General features: G+C 38.9%; 1 protein-coding gene across 1 annotated transcript in view; it reads right to left on the bottom strand.

The window, feature by feature from the left end:
* Nucleotides 1-1411: 1411 nt before the first annotated feature.
* Nucleotides 1412-23980, bottom strand: part of LOC126248729 (gem-associated protein 2-like) — a 34485-nt gene continuing 11916 nt past the window's right edge. Inside the window, exon 2 of the mRNA XM_049950046.1 lies at nucleotides 1412-1725. Within this exon, the coding sequence (XP_049806003.1) occupies nucleotides 1690-1725 (36 nt within the window). The 3' untranslated portion in view covers nucleotides 1412-1689. The remainder of the gene's footprint in view (nucleotides 1726-23980) is intronic.

Below are 23980 nucleotides of genomic sequence, written 5' to 3'. Positions count from 1 at the left end.
CCCATATGATGATAGCACTATATGCTATATTTCATTCCCTCTGCACCAATGCTTGGCAATGCATATGACCATGTTGTTCAAAGACTGTAGTTTAGCTACAAGCTGCTGTACTTTACTTTCAATAGACTAGTCCCATACGATACACTCTATTTATTGTTTATATGTTGATGATATCTAACTTGTTCAGATACTTTTAAGGAAGGGAAGCCTATTGTCATGATTTGTCTTTGAAAAGGACTAGTGCTCCAACCCACAATAACAGGTACTTGACCGAGCGAGGTGGCGCAGTGGTTAGCACACTGGACTCGTATTCGGGAGGACGACGGTTCAATCCCGTCTCCGGCCATCCTGATTTAGGTTTTCCGTAATGTCCCTAAATCGCTTCAAGCAAATGCCGGAATGGATCCTTTGAAAGGGCACGGCCGATTTCCTTCCCCATCCTTCCCTAACCCGAGCTTGCGCTCCGTCTCTAATGACCTCGTTGTCGACGGGACGATAAACACTAAATCTCCTCCTCCTCCTCCTCCCACAGGTACTTGTCCATATATGGCCCCACACTCATATGGTAACAACCCTCATATGATAACAACCTTTGCTGTTGCCTATTTCGTAGTTTACTTGTGGGTATATTTACACAATAGGCAGCAAAATACTTGTCAGAGGCTTCTTCATTATGTGATGTAATGTCTGGATTTATTTTGCAGTCTATTTTAATAAGTATTGTGTTAAATATGTCTCAAAGGTAGACATCAGGCTACTCTCCTGATGAAGCTGTAATGACAATCATTATTTCAATTCACATTTGTTGGCTGCAGTAAATCACAACACTCCAACCTAACTTACTGTTTGTAGTGTGGGGTCTAATACTTTAATTTTTAAATTATTTTCACACCACACTGCATTAATTCAAACAGAAGGTATGATGTCTTTTTTCCATTCCTCATAATCAATGTTTTTGGTAAGTCTCCAACTTTCTAATTCACGATTTAAATAATGAAACACAGCACAACTTCCATATTTTTTCATTAGCAAGATGCATTTTGAGTATTCCAATCCACTAACAAAGAGTGTGAGTGAAGGTTTGCACATGTGTGGGCTTCTGTGTAATGCCTTAAAACTACAGGACAACAGAGACAGAAAAAACACACAGAAACGTCAACATATGAAATCACTTAATGCAGCCATACGGTACGTAACATGCCCTCGCCAGCCGACCTATCTGGAATGCTGAGAATTTGCTTGATCAGTACACGTACATCTGGCCACACTGTGACATATTTCGTGTAATTATCATCCGGGCAACAACACAAACAACCCCCTTATAGCAGATAAATTCTTGAAACATGTTGTGCTAGGATTGAAAATAACAAGTAATTGGTGCATTTTTCATTGTTTAAATCCGGTACAATTTTATTTAGATGCTATGGCTAGCATTTGAATATATTTTGCTTCGAAGTCTTTCAATAACTACACTTGTTTCTGCCAACTTCACATTTAAAAAGCAATTTAACCACACAACACCACCAGTACAAACATGGCAATGTGTTAATATATTTTTAAAGCACAAGCATTTTACAAGGACCAACGACTTTGCATGGCATCGACCAAATACGCCTCCATGTCAAATACTTTTTTTTTTCTTTGTTGTTATTTCATCCCCCATGTCTCATATGGGCGAGGGGTAGGTTGTCAGCAGTACAATACTCCGCTCTTCCCCCAAGAGTGCTTAAAAAAGAGAACAAAAGCGATATAAAAATAAATATACAAAACTGATTACAATGTATTTTAAAAAGATTAATGACAAACAGCTGAAAGGACAAAGAAAATATACAATTTAAAATTACAGTTGCAATGAGGTGAAATTCTTCGGTGAAAAAACGCTGGAGCACAGCACTTTCGCTGATATCTGAAGAACCTGCACAAGGTGAAAAGTATTCTGTGTGGAGAGAAAATGTTGCATAGAGGTTCTGGGGTGGGTGGGTAAGGAGATAGGGGTCTGTGAGGTGTGGAAACTATGGAGACGGTAAGTAGGAAGCGAAACAGATAGTGGGAATACAGACACTGGGATGGACAGAGGGTATGGTGCCTGGGGAGGGTTGTGGCACAAAAAGAAAGGGATACAGGTGAGTGTAGAGGGAAAAGGAGAGACGAGCCCTGATGTGGAGTGGGACAGATTGGGGAAGGGTTAAAGTTGGTAGGATCAGTAAGTATCAGGGCACATCTGATTTTCTGGGAGAGGGAGTTGGTTGAAGTTGCATTGGGATAAGATATGTATGGAGTGTGTAATATGGAGTGTGTGGAGGTGTAGAGATGGAGGGATGTGTTGGTGAAGGTGTGGCATACCTGGGCAAGGGAGACAATGGGTATATTCGAGACTAGTTTGCCGACAGTATAGGAGATGCGTAGGTGTTTGATGTGGGTGAGGAGTGGTGGAAATTTGACGAGGTGGTTGAGATCCAGTTGAGGGGACTGCGTGGCGTTCGAAGATTTGAAAAGATTTCTAGAACTCTGGTGGGGCAGAGATCCTCACAACATTTGCAGGGTTTTGTAGGTGGAGACGATAGTGAAGGAGTATAATTCCCAAGTTCAGCCTGTTAGTAATTTGAGAGTATTGTGGTGTTTCTGTTGGATCGTTAATAGGTGGGGGTTTCACATTAGCTGTTGGTTCAGGGTTACTCCAAGATATTTTAGTGTGTTAGTTAGCTGGATAGAATGGTAATAAATGGTAAGTTAGATGTTATGGAGGCAGAAGGTGTGGGTGGTTCATCCTACAATTATTGCCTGGGTTTTGGAGGTATTGATCTTGAGGAGCCATTTGTTACATCAGGAGGCCATTGGTTACACCAGGAGGTAAACTGATTGAGGTGAACGTGGAGGGATCGTTAAGAACTCTGGAATGTTGGGTAGAGGGCGAGTAAAGTGGTGTCCTAAGCATACTGGTGGGGATGGTTTGGGCATATCAGTGATGTAGAGATAAAGGAGAGGAGAGAGGACAGAACCTTGGGGGACTCCTGCAGTGGGGTGGAAGCTACAGGAATCAGTACTGTTAATAGTGACAAAGCCTGGGCAATTAGATGGGAAGGATGCAATAAGTTCGACATAGTTCAATGGAAGTGCGTATATCTGGAGTTTGAAGAGGAGCCCTGAATGCTATACACAATCGTAGGCTTTTTCTAGGTCGAGGGAGATAAAAATTGCGGATTTATGAAAGTGGAGTTGGTCGGATAGGAGATGGGTGAGATGCTGTGGGTTTGTCCATGAAGCACCCTGTACATTTAGACTGTCATTACATCACTAGTATATGCAGATTAACTTCGTAGGTGCCATGGATATGGCATAGACTTTTCGCAAACGTCATAACAATTTTTATTTGATACCTGGATTAAAGCAGTTTGAAGAGAAATGAAGGAAACCAAGAATTTAAAACTTTGATGTGCTGCTTTGTGAGAAGTGTCACAGCCCAGATGCACCCATTTATTAGTATCTGCGTCAACCACCGAAAATTTTCGGTATTACACGACACATGAGGGTATTATGGAATGTGACATAGTAAATTTCTGGTTTTATAGTATTGCAAAACGACTTTACAGCAAATTGGTACCTCTGAAAGTATCCGAAAACCATAGAGTTTGCCACATATTAACGATTATACCGACTACTAATCATTTTTTTTTCTTTTTCTTGTTGGCTAGTGCACAGTTTTGTTTACTGGCAACACTTTCTCATAGACATTTAGCGCATTTGCTCCCACTTCATTACAGACTACGTAATAACATGAATTTTAAAAAATCTGATCACTGGTTAAATGCATTACAAAGCAAGGTGCACCCCACATATAAAAAATATATAAGACACGTTACTCTCTCTCGCTGCCTCCCCCACTCCCTTAACACACAGGATATTGTATGAATTTATAATACCGTTGCTCCTGTAACATTTATTTTAGCTTTTCAGTGTAGGACCATTTAACAGCATCAAGTGAAGCTACACGACACACATGGTTGGCATCTTATGTAACAATATTTTATGCTTACTAATCAAATAATGAAGACAATAAATTACATTAAATTCAACAAAGCAGCTGGTTTTGTACTTTGGTAATACTGTGTTTTTTGTCTTATTTTTGTTCCTCATTACAATGATTCACATTCAGTCTGTTGTTTTTTATTGGCTTACTTCCAAAGCACAGTATACAACCTAGATGTGAGGATGCCAACATTGTGGTAAAAATAAACAAAGCAATTGTTCTGTACTTGCATTAGCTTTTAATTTTCTATACTCTAAAATGTTGGGTTCTCTCTCTCTCTCTCTCTCTCTCTCTCTCTCTCTCTCTCTCTCTCTCACACACACACACACACATACACACACACACACACACAGTTTTTCTTCTCTATTTTGCAAAGCATTCTGTCTGACCAAGAGTGGAACATTTCATGAACGTTTTGCTTTTGAATAAAACACAAAACTGTTTCTTCACATTACATAGTACCACACGGTAAGAATATTTCAGTTTAAAACAAACAAAGTGGCCACAAATTATGCAGTTGTGATCTATCATAAATGCATGAAGAGGAAAAAGCCTAATTGAAAAGGTTCACCACTTTCAAAAGAAATGTCCACTTTTCGAGCTGCAGGTTGAAATGCCCTTTTATGTGTATCACTAACAAGAACTTAGACACATTTTGCACATACAATAACAGATTTAGAACATTTATTCAAAATGCAATCAGATCAGCACAGAACTTCGAAGCATTCATATAAAACAAAATGTTTCTCCTTCCATGTATTTCTCTTTGCACCTGTGGCAGAAACAGTAATTCACATTGCTGTTATGAATAAACAAATCATGAAAACACAACAAATATTGCAATATTGTAAGTTTTGAACTATGCAGAAAGCACAAACAAGCATCAGTATCCTGAGGTCACATGACAACCCCAAGTTAATGTTGACAACATGTGCAGTATGCAACGCTCACTCCAGAGGTGTTTCTACTCTATGTTGTGACATCATGAACTTCAGCGAATCGGCATGGCATGTTTATGCGCACACCCCACCGCAGCGAGACGCGACTGATGATAGTTTCCCAGTTTAAATTTCTGTTTGTGTGCATCTAAGTTCCTTGGTGTGCATGTAGTAGTTTCTGCTGGTTGAATTCAATACTTCGATCGTATTAGTTCAATGGAGAAATTATAGTTTCAGTGTCGATTGTGTTTACAATTTTTATATGCCATAAATCATTTGCCCACACCACATCAAAGAAATCGTCTCATGTCTTTTGAGGACGAACAATCTATCTTCGAAAAGTAAGCTGCTCTCCAATTACTTGTGTGTCTGTTTGTACTTTGGTGACTAATAATGCTATTTTGTTCGGGAATCATATTCTCAAAGAAGCTGAAACACAGACACAGGGGGACTGATAACCTCAGCTGTTAAGTCGTATAGTGCTCAGAGCCATTTGAACAGACACAGGCAGATGACCATAAATTTCAAACGCCATTAAAAATAGTGGGTGATACTGGTACTAGCTCCTGGTGGTAGCTAGGGTATACCAAAGAACAATATGGCAAGAGTGGGAAACCTTGAATTACTCGGAGGATCACTGAAATTCGAAAAAGGAAATTGGCCGTAAACCTCTACTGAAACCTTTCATGGTATTTTCATTCGTACATAATTTGTGCCATGAAAAACAAGTTGCACTGTTTTCTCTAGGTTTCGACTCAGTGTGGGCTTCAACCAGTGATAAAGAAATAGCAGAAGCGGGGAGCCCAATTGCAGTAGTGGCCATCTGGATGGGAAACAGATACAGCTCCGTCAATGATTGGTGTGGAAGACTGTCTTTCTAATCATGTAGATAAGAGTAATTGGCCTTGTCAGTATAGCATGGTATAGTTTAGTGACTGATTATATCAGTATTTATTTTAACAGTGATATTGGATTTATCAGGTTAATACAATGCACAGAACTTGTTATACAAACGTAGATATACATGGAGTTTCAAAAAATACTGTTAAAAACTTTGGGACCAGGTGATACCAATGTCACAGTGCCTGTGTTATTTCAAATTACAATGCTATGTTCATTCGGACGTACATCTATGTCTGAAGGAACAGGACCTGTGGCACCTACAGCCATTATGAAAAACATGAAATGTATTCCCAGTTGCAAACATGGACAACCATCATCTGTATAATGGAATGACAACAATGAAAATTTTTGCCAGACTGGGACTCAAACACACAAAATTATTCATAACTCTGGAATGTTAAAGTACATGTCATTGCTGAATGTAATGTAGACCTAGTGCTTAATCGGTGTAGACTATATTAGCATATTACAGCAGGCTCCAAATTCATTCTAGTCCAAAATTACTAGAAACAAACAGAAATTACCTTTATTTTTAAGACATACTGACACTGCAATGAGAGAAAGGAGGAGAGAGATAAGAAGAGGATGGTGACACTGCTGCAAAGTGGACTGCAAGATTTAGCATGAACTAATGCATCTATGCAAATACCACACTGAAGGAAGAGACCTGAAACAGTTACTAATCTTTGGCGACTCGGATTAAAGAGCTTGGCCTGCACCTGACATGAAGAGGCATAGAGTTCCCAGCACCCCTCCTTACTGCATTTAATTAGTGAGCCTTAGTGCATAGACATTTAAAGGTGAGGAGGGAATCTGTGAGGAGTGTTGCTTTAGATGTTGCAGGGTCCTTCAATGGCCCTCAACAACTGTTGCATGGCCCTTCAACAATCCTGAACAGCTCCTTCAATGCCGTTGGTCCACCATGACACTGGGCAGTGGCCGAGGAAGCTTCTAGAAGGATGAATAGCAGTTTCATCAATGTTTGAGATGTCTTCCACTGTGGGTATAGTTAACAGAAATAGAGTGCTCAGCCAATGTACCCATAGTCTGTGGCTCCTTCAACCACTAGCAGTTTTTGAGCTCCTGATCTGTGGATTTCTGCAGAGAGGAGTGTGTGGGGGATGTTTGAAGGTTCCCAAGAGCGAGCCTTGACACCAGTAGATGCTGGAGGAGAAAACTGCTTCTCTGGCCAGATGCGGGACGTGGTTCCTGAAGATGGTGCCACAGGAACCACGAGATCAGAGAGCAATATCACACCCTTGGTCAAGTTTAAATGTGTGACTACCAGATATTGATGTCAAGGGAGTAAATACACTAGAAACTATTGATAATTTGGCCCCAGTAGTGGCACAGGTAGATACTGAGAACAGATACAAATAATCCTGTTCTGCTGAGCTTCAAAATATGAGAGACTGCCTGTGACCTTCAGTTCCTGGATTTTGCATTTTTTTGGTAGGTTAGCACACTTTGGGTATGCAGCCAGGTGGCAGCGCACATTGCATTTTTGTGATGTTGGTGGCCACAGTCCCCCTAAATCAGGTTGTACGTGCACTGGTAAGACATGCCCGAAGTGCAAGCATTTAAAGGAGTGGGGAATAACTTCACATCACAGAAATAACACATGATTTTGACCTTTTGTAGAAGTGAATGCCCCTCAAAACATGAATTAATGCACCTCTGTCTACCTTGTCTGGTGGGCCTTGACATGTACAACATATTAAGTGGATCCGTTGCCTCTCCAAGTGTTCACATACTTTGTCAGTATGAAACATTAGGCCCTGGTGAAAAATTAATCCCTGTACTACACCAAACTACTTATGTGATACATCACAAAGTTGTTTACAAGAGAGCAACACCTGGAATGAGGTAGGATTCGCCATCTGGATTAAGATGGAATCGCTTCGCAATTTGTTAAAGGTAGAGAGTTCACCTATTAAGTTTTCAATACCTTGCACACACACACACACACACACACACACACACACACACACAAACAAAAAACAAAAAAAAAAAAACAAAAAAAAACCTAAGAGGAATAACTGTCCACAAGTCGACTGGTTGTTTTCCTACAATGGTGTAGCCAGTGACATAAAACTGCAAGGGTCATAATGAAGACACCAAATTTTGGTCTCTCTGAACAGACTGCTAGAGTCTCATGGCCACGTGCTGATAACTTTGGAACTTTGGTTGTTTTGCGACACCAAATATCTGCCGTGATGCCACCTACTCCAAACCCAAACAGGTGTGGATTGATGGCCAGTTAGCTCCTCTATTAGCAGATACTGTAAGGGAGCGTGGGGAGGGGGGGGGGGGGGGCGCACAGTCACACAAGGGATGATCTCTGTTGTTAATGGGACTAGGCAGACAGGTTTTTTAGGTTAAAGCCAAAGTCCAGACAGACAACAATCAAGAAAAATAGAATAAAAGAAGCTTCATGTACAGTACATAGGAATAAAGCTAAGGATAATATCAACTTACTGCATCACAATATCAGGGGAATAAAAAATAAAGTAGATGAACTGTTAGTGTATTTAGATGATCTCAAAAATAAGAATGAGATTGATATACTTTGTCTGAACACCATGTAACTGTGGGGATGGAAAGTGTCAGTATAAATGGGTATAATTTAGCATCTTACACTTGCAGATCTAGCATGGATAAATGAGGAGTTGCCATTTACACAAAACAAGGCTATAAAAAAAACTGTAGACGTAAGCAAATTTTGTGTCGATCAGCACTTTGAAGTTTGTGCATGTGAACTATGTAGTGTTAATATTAGCAACAGTGTACAGGTCCCCATGAGGAGATTGGGAGCTATTCATGAAAAAGTTTGACTCCCTATTATGCTGTCTGTCAGACAAAAAGAAGAAGTTACTAATCTGTGGTGATTTCAATGTAATCTTTCTAAGCAATTTTGATAGTAAAAGTGAACTAGAAGTGTTATTAATGGCATATAACTTAGAATCAGTGATCAATTTCCCTACATGTATAACTCAAGACAGTAGCACTCTAACGGATAATGTATTTGTACAGCAAGAGGATATAAAACTAATGCACACTTCCCCTGTGATAAATGGATTATTAGATCATGAAGCACAATTGATTAACTTACAAAACCTAGCATGGTGTACACTTCAGAAACCAGTAACTAATGTGTAAGGTTGCTCAACCCGGTATCTACAGACCACTTCAGAGAAAGTTTAAGAAATGTTAATTAGGGAGATGTATATAATGATCCAAGTGTTATTGATAAGTGCAACATATTTCTTAATAAATTTATATCCCTTTTTGAACACTACTGCCCAAAAATATTACTAAATATGACACCAAACAGTTTACAAAGAAATCTTGGATTACTAAGGTATTAAAGTGTCTTCAGAAAGAAAAGGAAAACTGTATGAGACAGCAAGAATTAGTAAAGACCCAGAAGTAATTTTACACTATAAAAATTATTGTAACATACTAAGAAAATTTGTCAGGAAATCAAGACATATGTATGTTAGAGATGAAATTAACAACTCAGGCAATTAAATCAAATCAATATGGCATGTTGTTAGAAGAGACATGAAAAGTAACCACTGGGGTAGGTAGTATTACTATTAAAGAGAGCAATACCATCTTAACCAACAGTACACAAGAAACTAATGTATTTAACAACCATTTCTTATGTGTAGATGAAAAAACAGCCTCTTGTGAAGTACAGAAAATCATTAAACCTTTGAAAAATAAATGTTCTGTTGGACTAGATGACATCTCTAACAAGATATTAAAACAATGTGGAGCAGTTACAGCTGATGTTCTGAGTCACTTATGTAATGCATCACTAACTCACGGTATTTTCCAAGACAGGCTAAGACATGCAGTTGTCAAGGCTCTCTACAATAAAGGGGATACCACAGCTGTCAATAATTACTGGCCAGTACCCTTGCTTACAGCATTTTCAAAAATCATCAAGAAAGTAATGTATTCAAGAGTGGTTAGCCATAACAACAGTAATGGGATACTTGGTAAGTCACAGTTCAGATTTCAAAAATGCTGTTCCACTGAGACAGTGATATACAATTTCACTGCCCACATTATAGAGTCTTTAAATAGTAAAATGTCACGAATAGCAATTTTCTGTGACTTATCCAAAGCATTTGATTGTGTGAACCATGAAATTGTTCCAGAAATTGTAATTCTATGGTATAAATGGAACAGCACACGAGTGATTTAAGTCATATCAACAGAACAGGAAGCAAAAAGTTTCTGTATGTGGTTTAAGTGATTTAAGGACGTTTGCTACTTCATCTAACTGGCATGAAATTACATTAGGTGTTCCACAAGGTTCGATCATTCTGTTCTGTTCTTGATATAGGTGAATGACCTCCCTTATTATCTGAAACAAGAAGTTAACCTGACACTGTTTGCTGATGATACAAATAATGTTTTTGGAAAAATGATTAATTGGTTTTCTGCAAATGGGCTTGCTTTGAGATTTGAAAAAGCACAGTGCATCAAATTTTCTACTGCAAAGAGTACAGTTCTTTCAATAAATATAAAACATCAACAGAAGTCGGTAGCCAGAGTAGAGCATACTAAGTTTTTGGGTGTACATATAGATGAGAATTTTAACTGGAAATTTAATATTTTGAATCTCCTAAAGCGACTAAGTTCAGTGACTTTTGCAATAAGAATAATTGCCAATTCTGAGGATACAGAAATTAGTAAGCTACCATACTTTGCATACTTTCATTCTCTTACGTCGCACAGAATAATATGTTTTGGTAGCTCAACACTTAGGCAAAAAGTATTCACTGCTCAAAAGAAAGTGGTTAGAACAATGTTTGGGGCTCATAGTTGCACATCTTGTAGGCATCTGTTTAAAAGGTTAGGAATTCTCAGCACATTTACTCAGTAATGAAATTTGTTCTGAACAACATAGACCAGTTTAAGAACAACAGTGACTTTCATGATTACAATACCAGAAGACAGGCAGATTTACCCTATCCTCTACTTAACCCATCTTTGGCACAGAAAGGGGTAAAATATGCCGCTGTAAAACTTTTCGATAAATTACCAGATAAAATAAAATGTCTGACAGACAGCAGTAATAGTTTCAAAAATAAATTGAAATCATATCTCCTTGACAACTCCTTCTATACCATAGATGAATTCTTGAATAGGAATAATTAAATCTATAGGTATAATATATGCCTTTTATGCCATTTAAGGGAATGGAATATGTAATAAAAATTTTAAGCTTAAAAAAAAGAACTTGATTCATGTGTGTGCATTTCTTATGCACTTGATACATCCCAAATAATAACTGTTACCGTGAGATTGATCAATAGAACCCGTAACTAATTAACTTACAGCTCAGGCATCAACAAAACACTTCCTATGTTGTCAGGTACCATAAGGGTACCTGATGACCACTGACATGTACAGGCTACCATGCTGGGTAGTGGGAAATCTTCCCCCATGGCCTACACAATCATTCAAAAATTTTGAAAAATTTGAAGGTCAGACCCAGATGTGGGGACTGAACATAAATAAATCTATGTACATAAAGTGAGAAAAGACATAATCAACATTCTATAAGCAAGCCAGATTGTCAGCAGTTTGTGTCCTAGAGACTAAGTCTGAGAAAAGATACAGCCAAAGAGTTAAACTACAGCAAAGGAAAGGAAGAAGTACAGCAATGGCTTGGGCCTTATTCTCATCATACATGTACTCTCAAGAATTGTGAGTCCACTGAGTGGTAGGTGAAGAGGAGATGGAAGGTGTGATACTGAGAACAACTTGACAGACTGCTGAAAGATGTAAGTCGAAATATGGCACCTGGAGTAATGGTGAAATTCTCAGAAGCAGTAACATCTTTAGAGAACACACCATGACAAAACTGTTCTACATAGTACACAGGATGTATGAGATTTACGAAAATATGTTGTAGCATTTGTAGATTTAGAGATAGCTTTGTGTGTGTGTGGGGGGGGGGGGGGGCGTGCAGGTACGCATGTGCTTGTATATGTACACTTACTTGATATGTCCTAATTTGTTGTGCCGAATGGCCAAAGGATAAACGAATAAAATAAACCTACAAATTGTACAGAATTTACATTTCAATTATAAGAGTCGAAGGGCACAGGAGAAGACTTGGAAAATCAGCTGAAGGGAATGGAGAATGTCTTTAACAATTGATGAAGGTTGATGTAGAGATGATGTAAATTGCAGACTGGCAATTACAAGAAAAGTATTTCTGAAAAAGAGAAAGTTGTTGGTATCAAATATAAATGAAAGTGCAAGGAAGTATTTTTTTGAAGGTATTTGTCTGGAGTGTAACCCTGTAGGGAACATGGACAATAAATATTTAAGACAAGATGAAAATAGATTTTTAAATGTGCTGCTAGAGAAAAAATCCTGAAGATTAAATGGGTGTATCAGATAACTAATGAAGAGGCAATGAAAAGAAATGTGAAGTAAAATTGATGGCATAGTAGGTTGACTAACTAAAGGGATTGGTTGACCGGGGAAATGTGGTGGCGGTGGCGGGAGTGGGGGTAAAAATTGTAGAGGCAGATAAAGGCTGAATTAACTGAAGTGTTGGATACACTGTCATAACCAAACTGTAAGCATTCAACCCAACCTAGATCTCGGGCTACGCTACACATCATTATATGGCCACAACCTACATTTCAGAAACTAATTCCGAAAGGTACCCAAAAAGAAGAGGATGGGGTGGTGGTGGTAGTAGTGGTGGTGGTGGTGGTGGTGGTGGTGGTGGTGGGGGGGGGGGGGGGGCATTACAAATGTTGTAACTACTTTTTTTCTATTTTTTTATTTATTTTGTATGTAGATGGTCTGAAGGGCAGAATTCAAGTTATCTCAACCCAAAAACCCCTGTGCCAACTTGAGGGAATTGAAAATGTTCAAAATTTTGACTCTTTTTTTCAGATCTTTTGCCTATAACATTTTTGACCTTTGCATTCCATGACAAAAAGCACTTGGATCTTTCTTGTACTGCGTTACATTTTCAACAGTTTCAACTGTTAAACATTTTCACACCGTATACTTCCAAAGATAGAGATTCAAAACAATAGAAGTTTTTCAAATTAACAAAAAGACTCCAAAATATGCCAATTTTAGCACTGTACCATTTTTAAAACCATAATGGTGTGTGCATGAAATGGTCAATGTTTTTCAATCCCAAGAAGCCCCCATCCTACATCAGTGCGTTGTTCATTTCTGTCTGGTTTGGAGAACTGGATGGCCAGGTGTCCTTGGGAGGCCTGAGACTGTCAATACCAATTACCCTCCCCTCACAACCTTCTGTCTCTGCCTGGACTGCAGTTGAAAACATGACATCTTTCCATAGCATTGTAGGTCTACTGCTATGCGATGGATTCAGTACTTCTACATGTGCACCTTAATGAAAGATTTCAGTATATGATCAGGCTAAAAAGCAAAATAGATGTCTGAATGAAAATAAGCAAAGTAGACTAATTTTTGTGTTAAATGATCACTTACTTCAGATACAGTTCGAATACTAAAAAGGCAGCATTAAGTATTTGAACCAGATCCTGAATGTGGGTTTTCCACGATAGTTTACTATATATCTGAACACTTAGAAATTTGAACTGTTCAGTTTTAATACTCATATGCCCATTCTGTGAAATTAAAGCATCAGCTTTTGTTGAATTCTGTGTTAGAAACTGTAAAAACTGAGTCTTGCTGTGATTTAGTGTTAGTTTATTTTCTACAAGCCATGAACTTCTGTCAGGAACTACAATATTTGGAACTGAGCCAATGTTGCAAACAACATCCTTTACTACCAAGCTAGTGTCATCAGTAAACAGAAATATTTTAGAGTTACCTGTAATGCAGGTGGGCATATCATTGAAATAAATAAGGAACAGGAGTGGGGCAACCGCCAATTGACCATACTCCACTCAGACCGCACATCACAGCCATTCTCAACACTGTGAATAACGACCTTTTGCTGTCTGTTGCTAAAGCAAGAGGTGAACCAATTGTGAGCTGCTCCCCGTATTCTGTAATGGTGCAGCTTCTGGAGCAAGATTTCGTGATCAACACAAACACACACCTTAGCTAAATCAAAAAATATGCCTAGCATTCAAAAGCTTTTGTTGAGACCCTCCAGTACCTCACAGAGAAAAGAGAATATAGCATTTTCAGTTGTTAAACCACTTCTAAAGCCAAACTGTACATTTGACAGCAAATTATGTGATATAAAATGATCAGTTATCCTTACATACACAGCCCTTTCAATAACTTTAGCAAACACTGATGGCATGGAAACAGGTCTAAAATTGCCTACATCACCCCTTTCTCCCTTTTTATAAAGCGGCTTTACCACTGAGTACTTTAACCGTTCAGGAAACTGACCATTCTTAAAGGAAAAATACAAATATGTCTAAGTAATAGGCTAAAATGTGCAGCATAGTCCTTTAATATTCTGCTAGGCCCTCCATCATATCCATGAGAGTCCTAAGTAGTCAGTAATTTGATTATCGACTCAGTCTCCCTCTTGTCCTTATCACAAAGGGGTATTTCAGACATCAATCTTGAAAAAGCATTTTCCAAGAGAGTTATATGATTCCCTGTACAAACTAAGATTTTATTTAATTCACCAGAAATGCTCAGAAAGTGATTGTTAAATACTGTACATACAAGGTGAAAAGTATTTAAACTGACAAACTCTGGGAGGTTGTAGGGGACATCAAAACAAATATTTCTCCCTAATGTCATTTTTTCCTATGAGGAGTATTTAAACCGGTGGAGGCCGTATTACACTCTTCAGTTGTTAGAGGCCGTATTACGATCTTCAGCTGTTAGAGGGCATATTACGCTCTTCAGTTGTAGGCAACTGCTTTCCACCAGTGCAGTAGTGCATTGTCTCTGTTTACTAATGGAGCGATACACCTGGAGTGAGTACACTGGTATGGTTGGTGCGTACTACGTAGCGCACCACAACGGACGATCTGCACAGCGGGTTTATCAACAACAGTATCCTAATCGCTGTATCCTGCATCATACGACCTTTGCTGCTGTGTACCAACGTCTGCGTTAGACCGGGTCATTTAGCAGATTACCTGGACAGGGATGCTGTGGCACGGTAAGAACGCTGCAATTTGAGGATGCTATCTTGCAGCATGTGGAGCGGGATCCTTCAGTCAGCACTCGTGCAATTGCACGTAACATGGGGACGATTCAGACGAATGTAAGAACAGTCCTTCGAGAGCAGTTGCTACGTCCATTTCATCCACAGCGTGCCCCACAACCTGGAACCAGTTGATTATCCACCCAGAGCACAGTTTTCGCAGTGGTACCTGGAACATTGTGAAATGCATCCTACATTTCCATCCTCTGTGTTGTTTACCGATTAAGCAACGTTCGGGCATGATGGAGTCTTCAACATGCACAATTCACATGTTTGGAGTGAGGATAACCCACATGCCACAGTTACTAGCACTCATCAAGTGCCATTCTTCGTTAATGTGTGGGTCGGTGTTGTTGGGGACTGTTTAATTGGGCCGTATCTGCTACCTAGGCCATTAAATGGCAGGCACTATTACAATTTTCTCGCCAGAGCATTGCCAGAATTGCTGGAAGACGTCCCGCTCCCTACAAGACAATGCATGTGGTTCCAACATGAAGGGGCGCCAGCACATTTCAGTCATAGTGTGAGTCGATTCCTGGACCGAAGGTTCCCAGAAACGTGGATTGGCAGAGGTGTGCCTGTACCATGGCCTGCTTGATCCACAGATATGTCCCCTCTGGACTTTTTCGTGTGGGGAGAGATGCGCAACCTTGTTTACGCAACTCCTGTTGCATCAGAAGAGGATCTGGTTGCCCGGATAGTGGCAGCCCCAGGAACAATTCAGGATACTCCTGGGGTTTTTGCCCGTGTCAATAGATGCATTTTTGAAAGTCTACTGTAATTGAAATTGGGTTGTGTTAATGTGTTGTCTCTTGGTCATAAAAAATGGAAAAGTGTTTGTTGGTTTAATTAATTTGCCGCCAGAGAAATCTTCCTCTACTGGTTTAAATACTCCTCACAGGAAAAAATGACATTAGGGATAAATATTTGTTTTGATGTCCCCCATAATCTCCCAGAGTTTGTCGATTTAAATACTTTTCACCCTGTATATCTGATTTATCAGTAACAGAAATATTTTTACTGGGAACTTACTTTATATTGTTGCCCTTGTGCTGCTGACCAGACACTTCCTTCACAACTGACCACATGGTTTTAATTTTTTCCTGTGAATTAGCTGTTCTATTTGCATACTACATACTCTTTGCCTTCTTAATTACATTTTAAGCACCTAAACAATACTGTTTGTCATGGTCTACTGTAGCTTGATTGTGACTACTTCTAACATTGTGATATAATTCCTGCTTTGTTCTACATGAGATCCTTATCCCACTAGTCAGCCACCCAGGCTGCCTTTTACTGCTAGTACCCCGTTTAGAATGTTCTTATGGAAAGCAACTCTCAAAGAGCATGAGAAATGAGTTAAGGAAAGCATTATATTTGTCTTCTATGTTATCGGCACTATAAACATCCTGCCACTCTTGTTCCTTGGCAAAGTTTAAAAAACTCTCTATTGCCGTTCGATTAGCTTTCCTACACAGTTTGTTTGAGTACAAAAGCATTTTAGTGTTAAAATTTGTGGATCATGGTCTGAAAGGCGATTAACCCTTTTACTAACAGAATGCCCATCTAGTAATGAAGAATGAATAAAAATATTGTCTATGGCTGTGCTACTGTTCCCCTGCACCCTAGTAGGAAAAAAACACTGTCTACATCAGATCATATGAGTTCAGGAGATCTACTGACATCATTTTTCCTGCACAGTTGTATACAAAATTATTATTGAAGTCACAATATATAACTAATTTTTGGTACTTCCTATGAAGTGAACCAAGATATCTCTCTAGCTTGAGCAGAAATGCTCTGAAGTCAAGAGTTAGGGGACCTATAAACAACAACAATCTGAAGTTTAGTTTCAATAAATTCAACTGCCCCTGCACAATGTTCAAATATCCGTTCAGTGCAGTGCCGTAACATATCTATGGACTCAAACGGAAGACTGTGTTTTACGTACGTGGCCACTCCGCCACTCTGCAGGGAACTCCTTTGAAAACAGCTAGCTAATCTGTATCCTGGTAAAGGAAGCCTCTGAATTGTCAAATTATTTAAGTGGTGCAATGAACTCAGATTCACAAGGATACAGGTTCATCCTCGTTCCAGCCATCCTGCTTTAGGTTTTCCTAAACCATTCCAGACAAGTAGCAGGACGGTTTCTTCAACAAGGCTGTGGCTGATCGCCTGTCCCATCCTAGTTTAACATATATGTATAGAGGGCAATTAAAATACTTTTACAAACTTTGGGGGCAGCTTTCATACACCAAAACAAGGAAAAAAGTTCATAAAAACATTTGTTTGAAAAATCCTTCATTTTTGAGTAATTACTGAAAGGCGACATTCAACAACTTTCCACACTGCACAACTCAATAACTTGCAACTGTTAGGCTCATGATTTTTTTTTATTTTTTTATTTTATTTTATTTTTTTTTTTTTTTACACGTCTAGTTCCATAGGACGAAACTGAGGAGCAAATCTTCAAGGTCATGGAACGTGTCAGTGCATGAAATTACAACATAAAAGTAATAACAGATAAAATAAAATGTTTATGAACTCAAAAAAAGACAAGCCATAAGTTTATGTAAATGCAATCAACAATATAACACAGAAATCAGCTTAATTTTTTAAGGAACTCCTTGACAGAATAGGAGGAGCGATCCACGAGGAAACTCTTTAGTTTCTGTACATGTGCTATTAGTAGTGACTTTACTATAAGTGCTCCTTCAAACAGTTCAAGATATTCATTTCATGAACAGGCATACGGGACTTTTATGTATGGCTGCGTGAATGGTAATGGACACAAAGCTGCACAGCTGTATCAGGCAACACTTCCACACTGAAGACAGCTGGGTAATCTAACCTTTGTTTCCGTGTTGTATTACTGTGGCAGGATATGTAACACCACAGACTACTGACAGAGGGAAACAATGTGTGGCTCATGTGCCAGACCAGGAAGAGCTGTGAAAGAAGAGCCAGGTATCAGTACAAGACTAGGGCCCCTGGCATGTGGTACATCTCCAAATTCAGCACAGAGGATATTTCACAACCAACTTATGTATCCATATTATCTGCAACATGTGCCGTCACCAACCACAGAGGAACCGTTGCTGATAGTTTGTTGCTCAAACTGTCAATCTATTGTCTGTCTCTTCAATTTTGCATACAGGCGAGGCAACATGTGGAAATGATGGAATAAAAAATTTCCACAACCAATACGTATGGGCCAAATACAATCCTCCTGACACTGCAGTACATCCTAGACATCAGCATCAGTTAAAGATTAATGTGTGGGCCAGAATTGTAGGTGACTGACACACTCTTCCAGCATGTCTTACATGTGCTGCCTACAGAGACATCATTCAGAACACACTCCAAGACTTACTACAAGATGTGTCCCTGCAAATAAGAAGAAACTTTGCTGTATGTGTGCTAGGGCTCTAGCACATTTCAGTCTCTGTTTGAGATGCACTGGCTGATAACTACCATGACAGAGGAGCAGTTCAATGGTCTACACATTCCTCCAACCTCAGTCCTTTGGATTATTATCTCTGAGGGCACCTTAAACAACTGGTCTATGCAGCAGACAATTTCGATACAGAAACTCTACGACATGTCATGGAATCCTGTGAAACCATCAGGGAATATTTGAAAGGGTGCAACAGTTCATGATTCAATGAGTGCATGCATGTTATTAGGTAGAGGAAGTCTTTTCAAGCATTTATGAGTTTGTGTTGAATAGTCCCAATCACCTAAATTGTGAACATGTCCGAAAAAAACAGACACCATTTTGCTCCTGTAGCCTTTATGAACCACAACACAAAGGAGATAAAGACATCAGCTGCTAATGAACATTGATTTAAATCAATGGGGAAAGTTGAAAATTTGTGCCGGACTGCGATTCAGACCCAGGTCTCCTGCTTACTCAGTAGATGCACTGACCACTGCACCTCCAGCCAGAGTAGTCATTGCAACTCCACTGACTACCCGAGCATGCCTCCTATCAGACCCAAATTCCCAACCTATCCACACACTACGAATATAGTGCCCCTTGCCCATTAGCCTCAATACTCTTGGTACCTCGCCGATCGCTCTAAGAGTTTGCGCTTGGTGTGCATATGTCCAAAAGAAAAGGCCCTTCAGTGCAGACGCACACCAAGCCCAAATTCTTACAGGAATCAGTGAGATGCCGTGGGTAATGAGGAATAATTTGGAAGGAGCACTACATTAGTTGTTTATGGATAAGTTGACAATTTGGATCTCAAGGGAGGCATGCTGGGGTAGTCCATGCAGTTGCGTGACCACTCTATCTGGATGGCGCAGTGGTCAGTGCACCTGCCTAGTAAGCAGAGGACCCAGGTTTGAATCCCGGTCCAGCATAAATTTTCAACTTTCTCGATTGATTTAAATCAGTGTCCACTGGCAGCTAATGCCTTTAATTCTTTGTGTCCACAAAGTTTAATTAGAGTGCAGTTGTAATAGAAAGCTTAGTTTAGGACTATGACATGACAATGGATTTGAATGGTATCATCCAACTTCTCCACCATGGCTACAATTATCCAATTATGTGTCTCATAACAACACCATCAAACAAACTAATCTCCGAACATCATTGTGATAAGATATTTGTTGGTATCCAAAACAGGCTTGTCATATCACATCTGTTCTTGACACCTTACTATACATTTCACATTACTCATCGACTTTGCAGCAATACATGTCCTATGCAGTCATGGGCCACTGTTTACTCTGCTGAATTTAATTGTATTATCTATTAAACTCTTTACATCTCTCAGAATGTGGTGAAAGGCATTTATGGCCGGATGTCTCACTCCTTTCAGAGTGATGGATAGTGTAAACTTCATAGTGGAGGAAATGTACTATGAGGCTGCTGTCAGCATGCCCAAGTTTAAAGAGCTGTATACAAGATGTCGTAGAATGGACATCATATATAATCCTTATTATATGCTTCTGTGCAACACACACTGCTATTCTCAATGAAGAATTACACCAGATTTTGCCAAAATCTTGTATTATCCAAAACACAAAAGTTGCGTTGCATAGACGTTTAAGATTGTCTGCAACATTTGACTTCCAGTTCAAATACTTATCAATTTATACACCTAAGAATTTGGAGTATTCTATTTCATTTTCTGATTTACCTCCAAACACTACTTATAATGATGTGGTCAGGCCTTGTGCAGTACTGAATTGTGTGTATTGTAGAAATAATATCATGTAACACCTTAAGCTGCTGTTCACGTTATTCAAACAATGGAAAATCCAGGATGGAATGACGACAATATTACGTACAGGATAGAGCGCTACTCATCTAATAGTGGACATATTGAGCAGCAGACTGGCACAACAAAAGGCTTATAAACAAGTGAGCTTATGGTCAAAAGGCCTCCTGTCATTGCTTATCACAATTTTCATGTTTGAGAGGTTCCAAATTAAGACTTTGGTAGGTCATATTATATTTCTGGTATGGCCTTGGCTGTCTGTACCTGCAGTAAACATAGACTGGAGAGTGTTGAATGTGTAAATCTGTGGTTTAAGGGCCATGGATGTCATGAAAATTTTACTGTAACTGGTGATTGTACTGTTTATGAGCATCATCATTATTAAAGGTGGGCTTGAACCTCTATCCCTCCCATGATTAGTCAAAACACATTGATCTTTGCCAAACCTGAGAAGTGTGTGTTGTCTTATTTCAGATTGTCTTTTGGCTGAAAACTCACTTGTTTAACATCCTTTTTGTTGTTCAATTTATTCTTTATTGTGTGACTGGTTTCAATCAAAGACTATTATCCAGCACACAAAAGGTGGGTAATTGCTATCAACTGGATGAACTCTCACTAATTCACAACTCTTCAGCATTCTAGTGTCTTATTTGATGTTATTTCTACAGTTTATAAGAGCTGTGAAACACAACCAACAAATAAATTTTTTCACATATTGTGTTCTATATGAATTTCGTGACAGTTCATTTGCAAAGCAGCACTTATTAATTTTCAGCTGTGGAACACAATCAACAAATAAATATTTTGCATGTATTGTGTTTTATAAGGATTTTGTGACAGTTCATTTGCAAAGCAGCACTTCTTAATTTTCAAGAACATATCGTATATGTTTTCAGGTATTGAAGTTACTCAAGTAGGCTTGATTCTAATAATAAATTCCACTACAGTTGTAAAAATTATTTGTTACTAAAAAAGGAAAGCACTACCCAGTTTCAGGGCATGTGTCCCATCTCCAGGTGCACATTAAAATGTGAGTCCCCAAAGGATGCATAACTAAGGGTAAAATAGGTTAAAAGATTACATCACTTTTCCATGATGAATAATTTTTACAACTGTAGTGAATTTTATCATTGACACTGAATAATAGTTGTGGATGTCCCATCAAGAGAAATGTGTGTTGATTATAATACTTGCATCATCAGCAAAGCTTCTTGGATATACGATAGATCACTTACACGTAACAAGAGTGTGTCCCATTGGTAAACATGTATTGATTATTTCCCCCTTTTGTAGTTGTTGTTTCATTGTGAACACTTCCAGAGTTTCTTAATGGACACATTGTGTCTTTTCATTAGATACAATGAAAACCAGTTACCAGCAAGATCTCTGATACCATAATATTTTAGCTTCTCTGTATAATGCTGTGAATTATACAGTGAAATGCTTTTACAAGTCACGATTAATACCAGCTGACAATATTTTGTCATTTAAACTCTGAATAATCATTAGTGAATTAAAAATATCCTATAGTAAGATTCCTTAGAAGTCAAAATTGGTACCGATTAAGTACCTTGTTTCAAGAGAGATGTGTTATGGTTTCCTGAATACATATTTTTTCCAATATCTTCAAGGAGGAGATAAGTATACTTTCTTTCTTTTAGAGGGATTTAACTGTAGCACATTTCTGTCCATGTGGAAATATAACCTGTGATAGTGTAGTGTTGCGTGCGTGACTGAATACACTACATATATGTTTAGAATTGTGCTTTACTTGAGATATTGTTAACTCCGTGTGAGATTTTTGATTTTCTAAATCACTTTCCTTTAACACAGCATAGACTTTTTCTTCTAGCATGTAATCACTCCTATTTCTCTGTTTGTCCTGTTTCAAACAATTTCCTTTTTGTTGCACATAACAGTTTGACTCTTTCTTTTAATCCAGAGTGTGTCTTACCTGCACTTAAAAGATATCCTTATACGAATACATTAAATTTTGAATTGACATTGCCACATTTCACGCATCCCTCTAGTCAGCTTCCAGTAAGGCTGCCCTGAAACTTTGTTGTCCATTAATATTTGTATTCCATCTCCACAATGAATTTTCACTCTGCAGTAGAGTGTACGCCGATTTGAAACTTCCTGTGAGCCACACTGGATTTGAAACCAGTTCTTCATTATAATGTAAAAAATGTTAACAAACACACTGGAAGAAGTAATAATGAAAGGATAGTCTTCATTTGTGTTTGGATACCTCATTTGGAAGAGTCCAAAAAAGGTGAAGGTCCTACATTTGAGTGCCAATCTGGCACGTGGTTTTAATCTGCCAGGAAGTTTTGGTAATCTGTTTTCCGTGACACCACAACATTATCATCAGATAAGTTGCTTGGGATGGCTAGTCATAGAGGTCATTCAGTTTTGGATTGATATTTATGTCACTAAGTGTTGACCTTCAAATTTTTTTGTGTATTAATGTAGTACTTTCCTGTGTAACTGGCGGGAAAGTTGACAAGACACCACAGCTTTTAAGTATTAAATAACATTTTCAATTCAGTCCTTTTATCTTAAGTTTACAGAAAATTAAGATTAAAAACTCTGCAGTCAATCATCTGCTTATTTTTGTTTGTTATGTGGTATAATGTGTGAAATTTTTGTAGGAATATTTGCAAGTTTTTCAGTTGGGGTCTATATGTTGTATGGCCATAAATGAAGAACCACAGGTAGAAAATGTATTTGAGAATGAAGTCTTTTGTGATGGCACTGTTGCAGAAAACATTCTCAGACTTCTTGCCATGTCAATTCAGGGTAGAACCTCATGCTTTTAATGATCACATTTATCATCTTCATCAGGAGCAACTGACTATCTGATTAGCTGAACTTCTGCTGTAATGGCCATATACAGGGTGTTACAAAAAGGTACGGCCAAACTTCCAGGAAACATTCCTCACACACAAATACAGAAAAGATGTTATGTGGACATGTGTCCGGAAACACTTAATTTCCATGTTAGAGCTCATTTTAGTTTTGTCAGTATGTACTGTACTTCCTCGATTCACTGCCAATTGGCCCAATTGAAGGAAGGTAATGTTGACTTCGGTGCTTGTGTTAACATGCGACTCATTGCTCTACAGTACTAGCATCAAGCACATCAGTACATAGCATCAACAGGTTAGTATTAATCACGAACGTGGTTTTGCAGTCAGTGCAGTGTTTACAAATGCGGAGTTGGCAGATGCCCATTTGATGTATGGATTAGCACGGGGCAATAACTGTGGTGCAGTACGTTTGTATCGAGACAGATTTCCAGAACGAAGGTGTCCTGACAGGAAGACGTTCGAAGCAATTGATCGGCGTCTTAGGGAGCACGGAACATTCCAGCCTATGACTCGCGACTGGGGAAGACCTAGGACGACGAGGACACCTGCAATGGATGAGGCAACTCTTCGTGCAGTTGATGATAACCCTAATGTCAGCGTCAGAGAAGTTGCTGCTGTACAAGGTAACGTTGACCACGTCACTGTGTGGAGAGTGCTACGGGAGAACCAGTTGTTTCCGTACCATGTACGGCGTGTGCAGGCACTATCAGCAGCTGATTGGCCTCCACGGGTACACTTCTGCGAATGGTTCATCCAACAATGTGTCAATCCTCATTTCAGTGCAAATGTTCTCTTTACGGATGAGGCTTCATTCCAACGTGATCAAATTGTAAATTTTCACAATC

Source organism: Schistocerca nitens, chromosome 3 (assembly GCF_023898315.1).
Source record: "Schistocerca nitens isolate TAMUIC-IGC-003100 chromosome 3, iqSchNite1.1, whole genome shotgun sequence".
NCBI classification, from domain to species: domain Eukaryota; kingdom Metazoa; phylum Arthropoda; class Insecta; order Orthoptera; family Acrididae; genus Schistocerca; species Schistocerca nitens.
The sequence above is the reverse complement of the archived record's forward strand: the minus strand, read 5'-3'. Positions and strand labels throughout refer to the sequence as shown.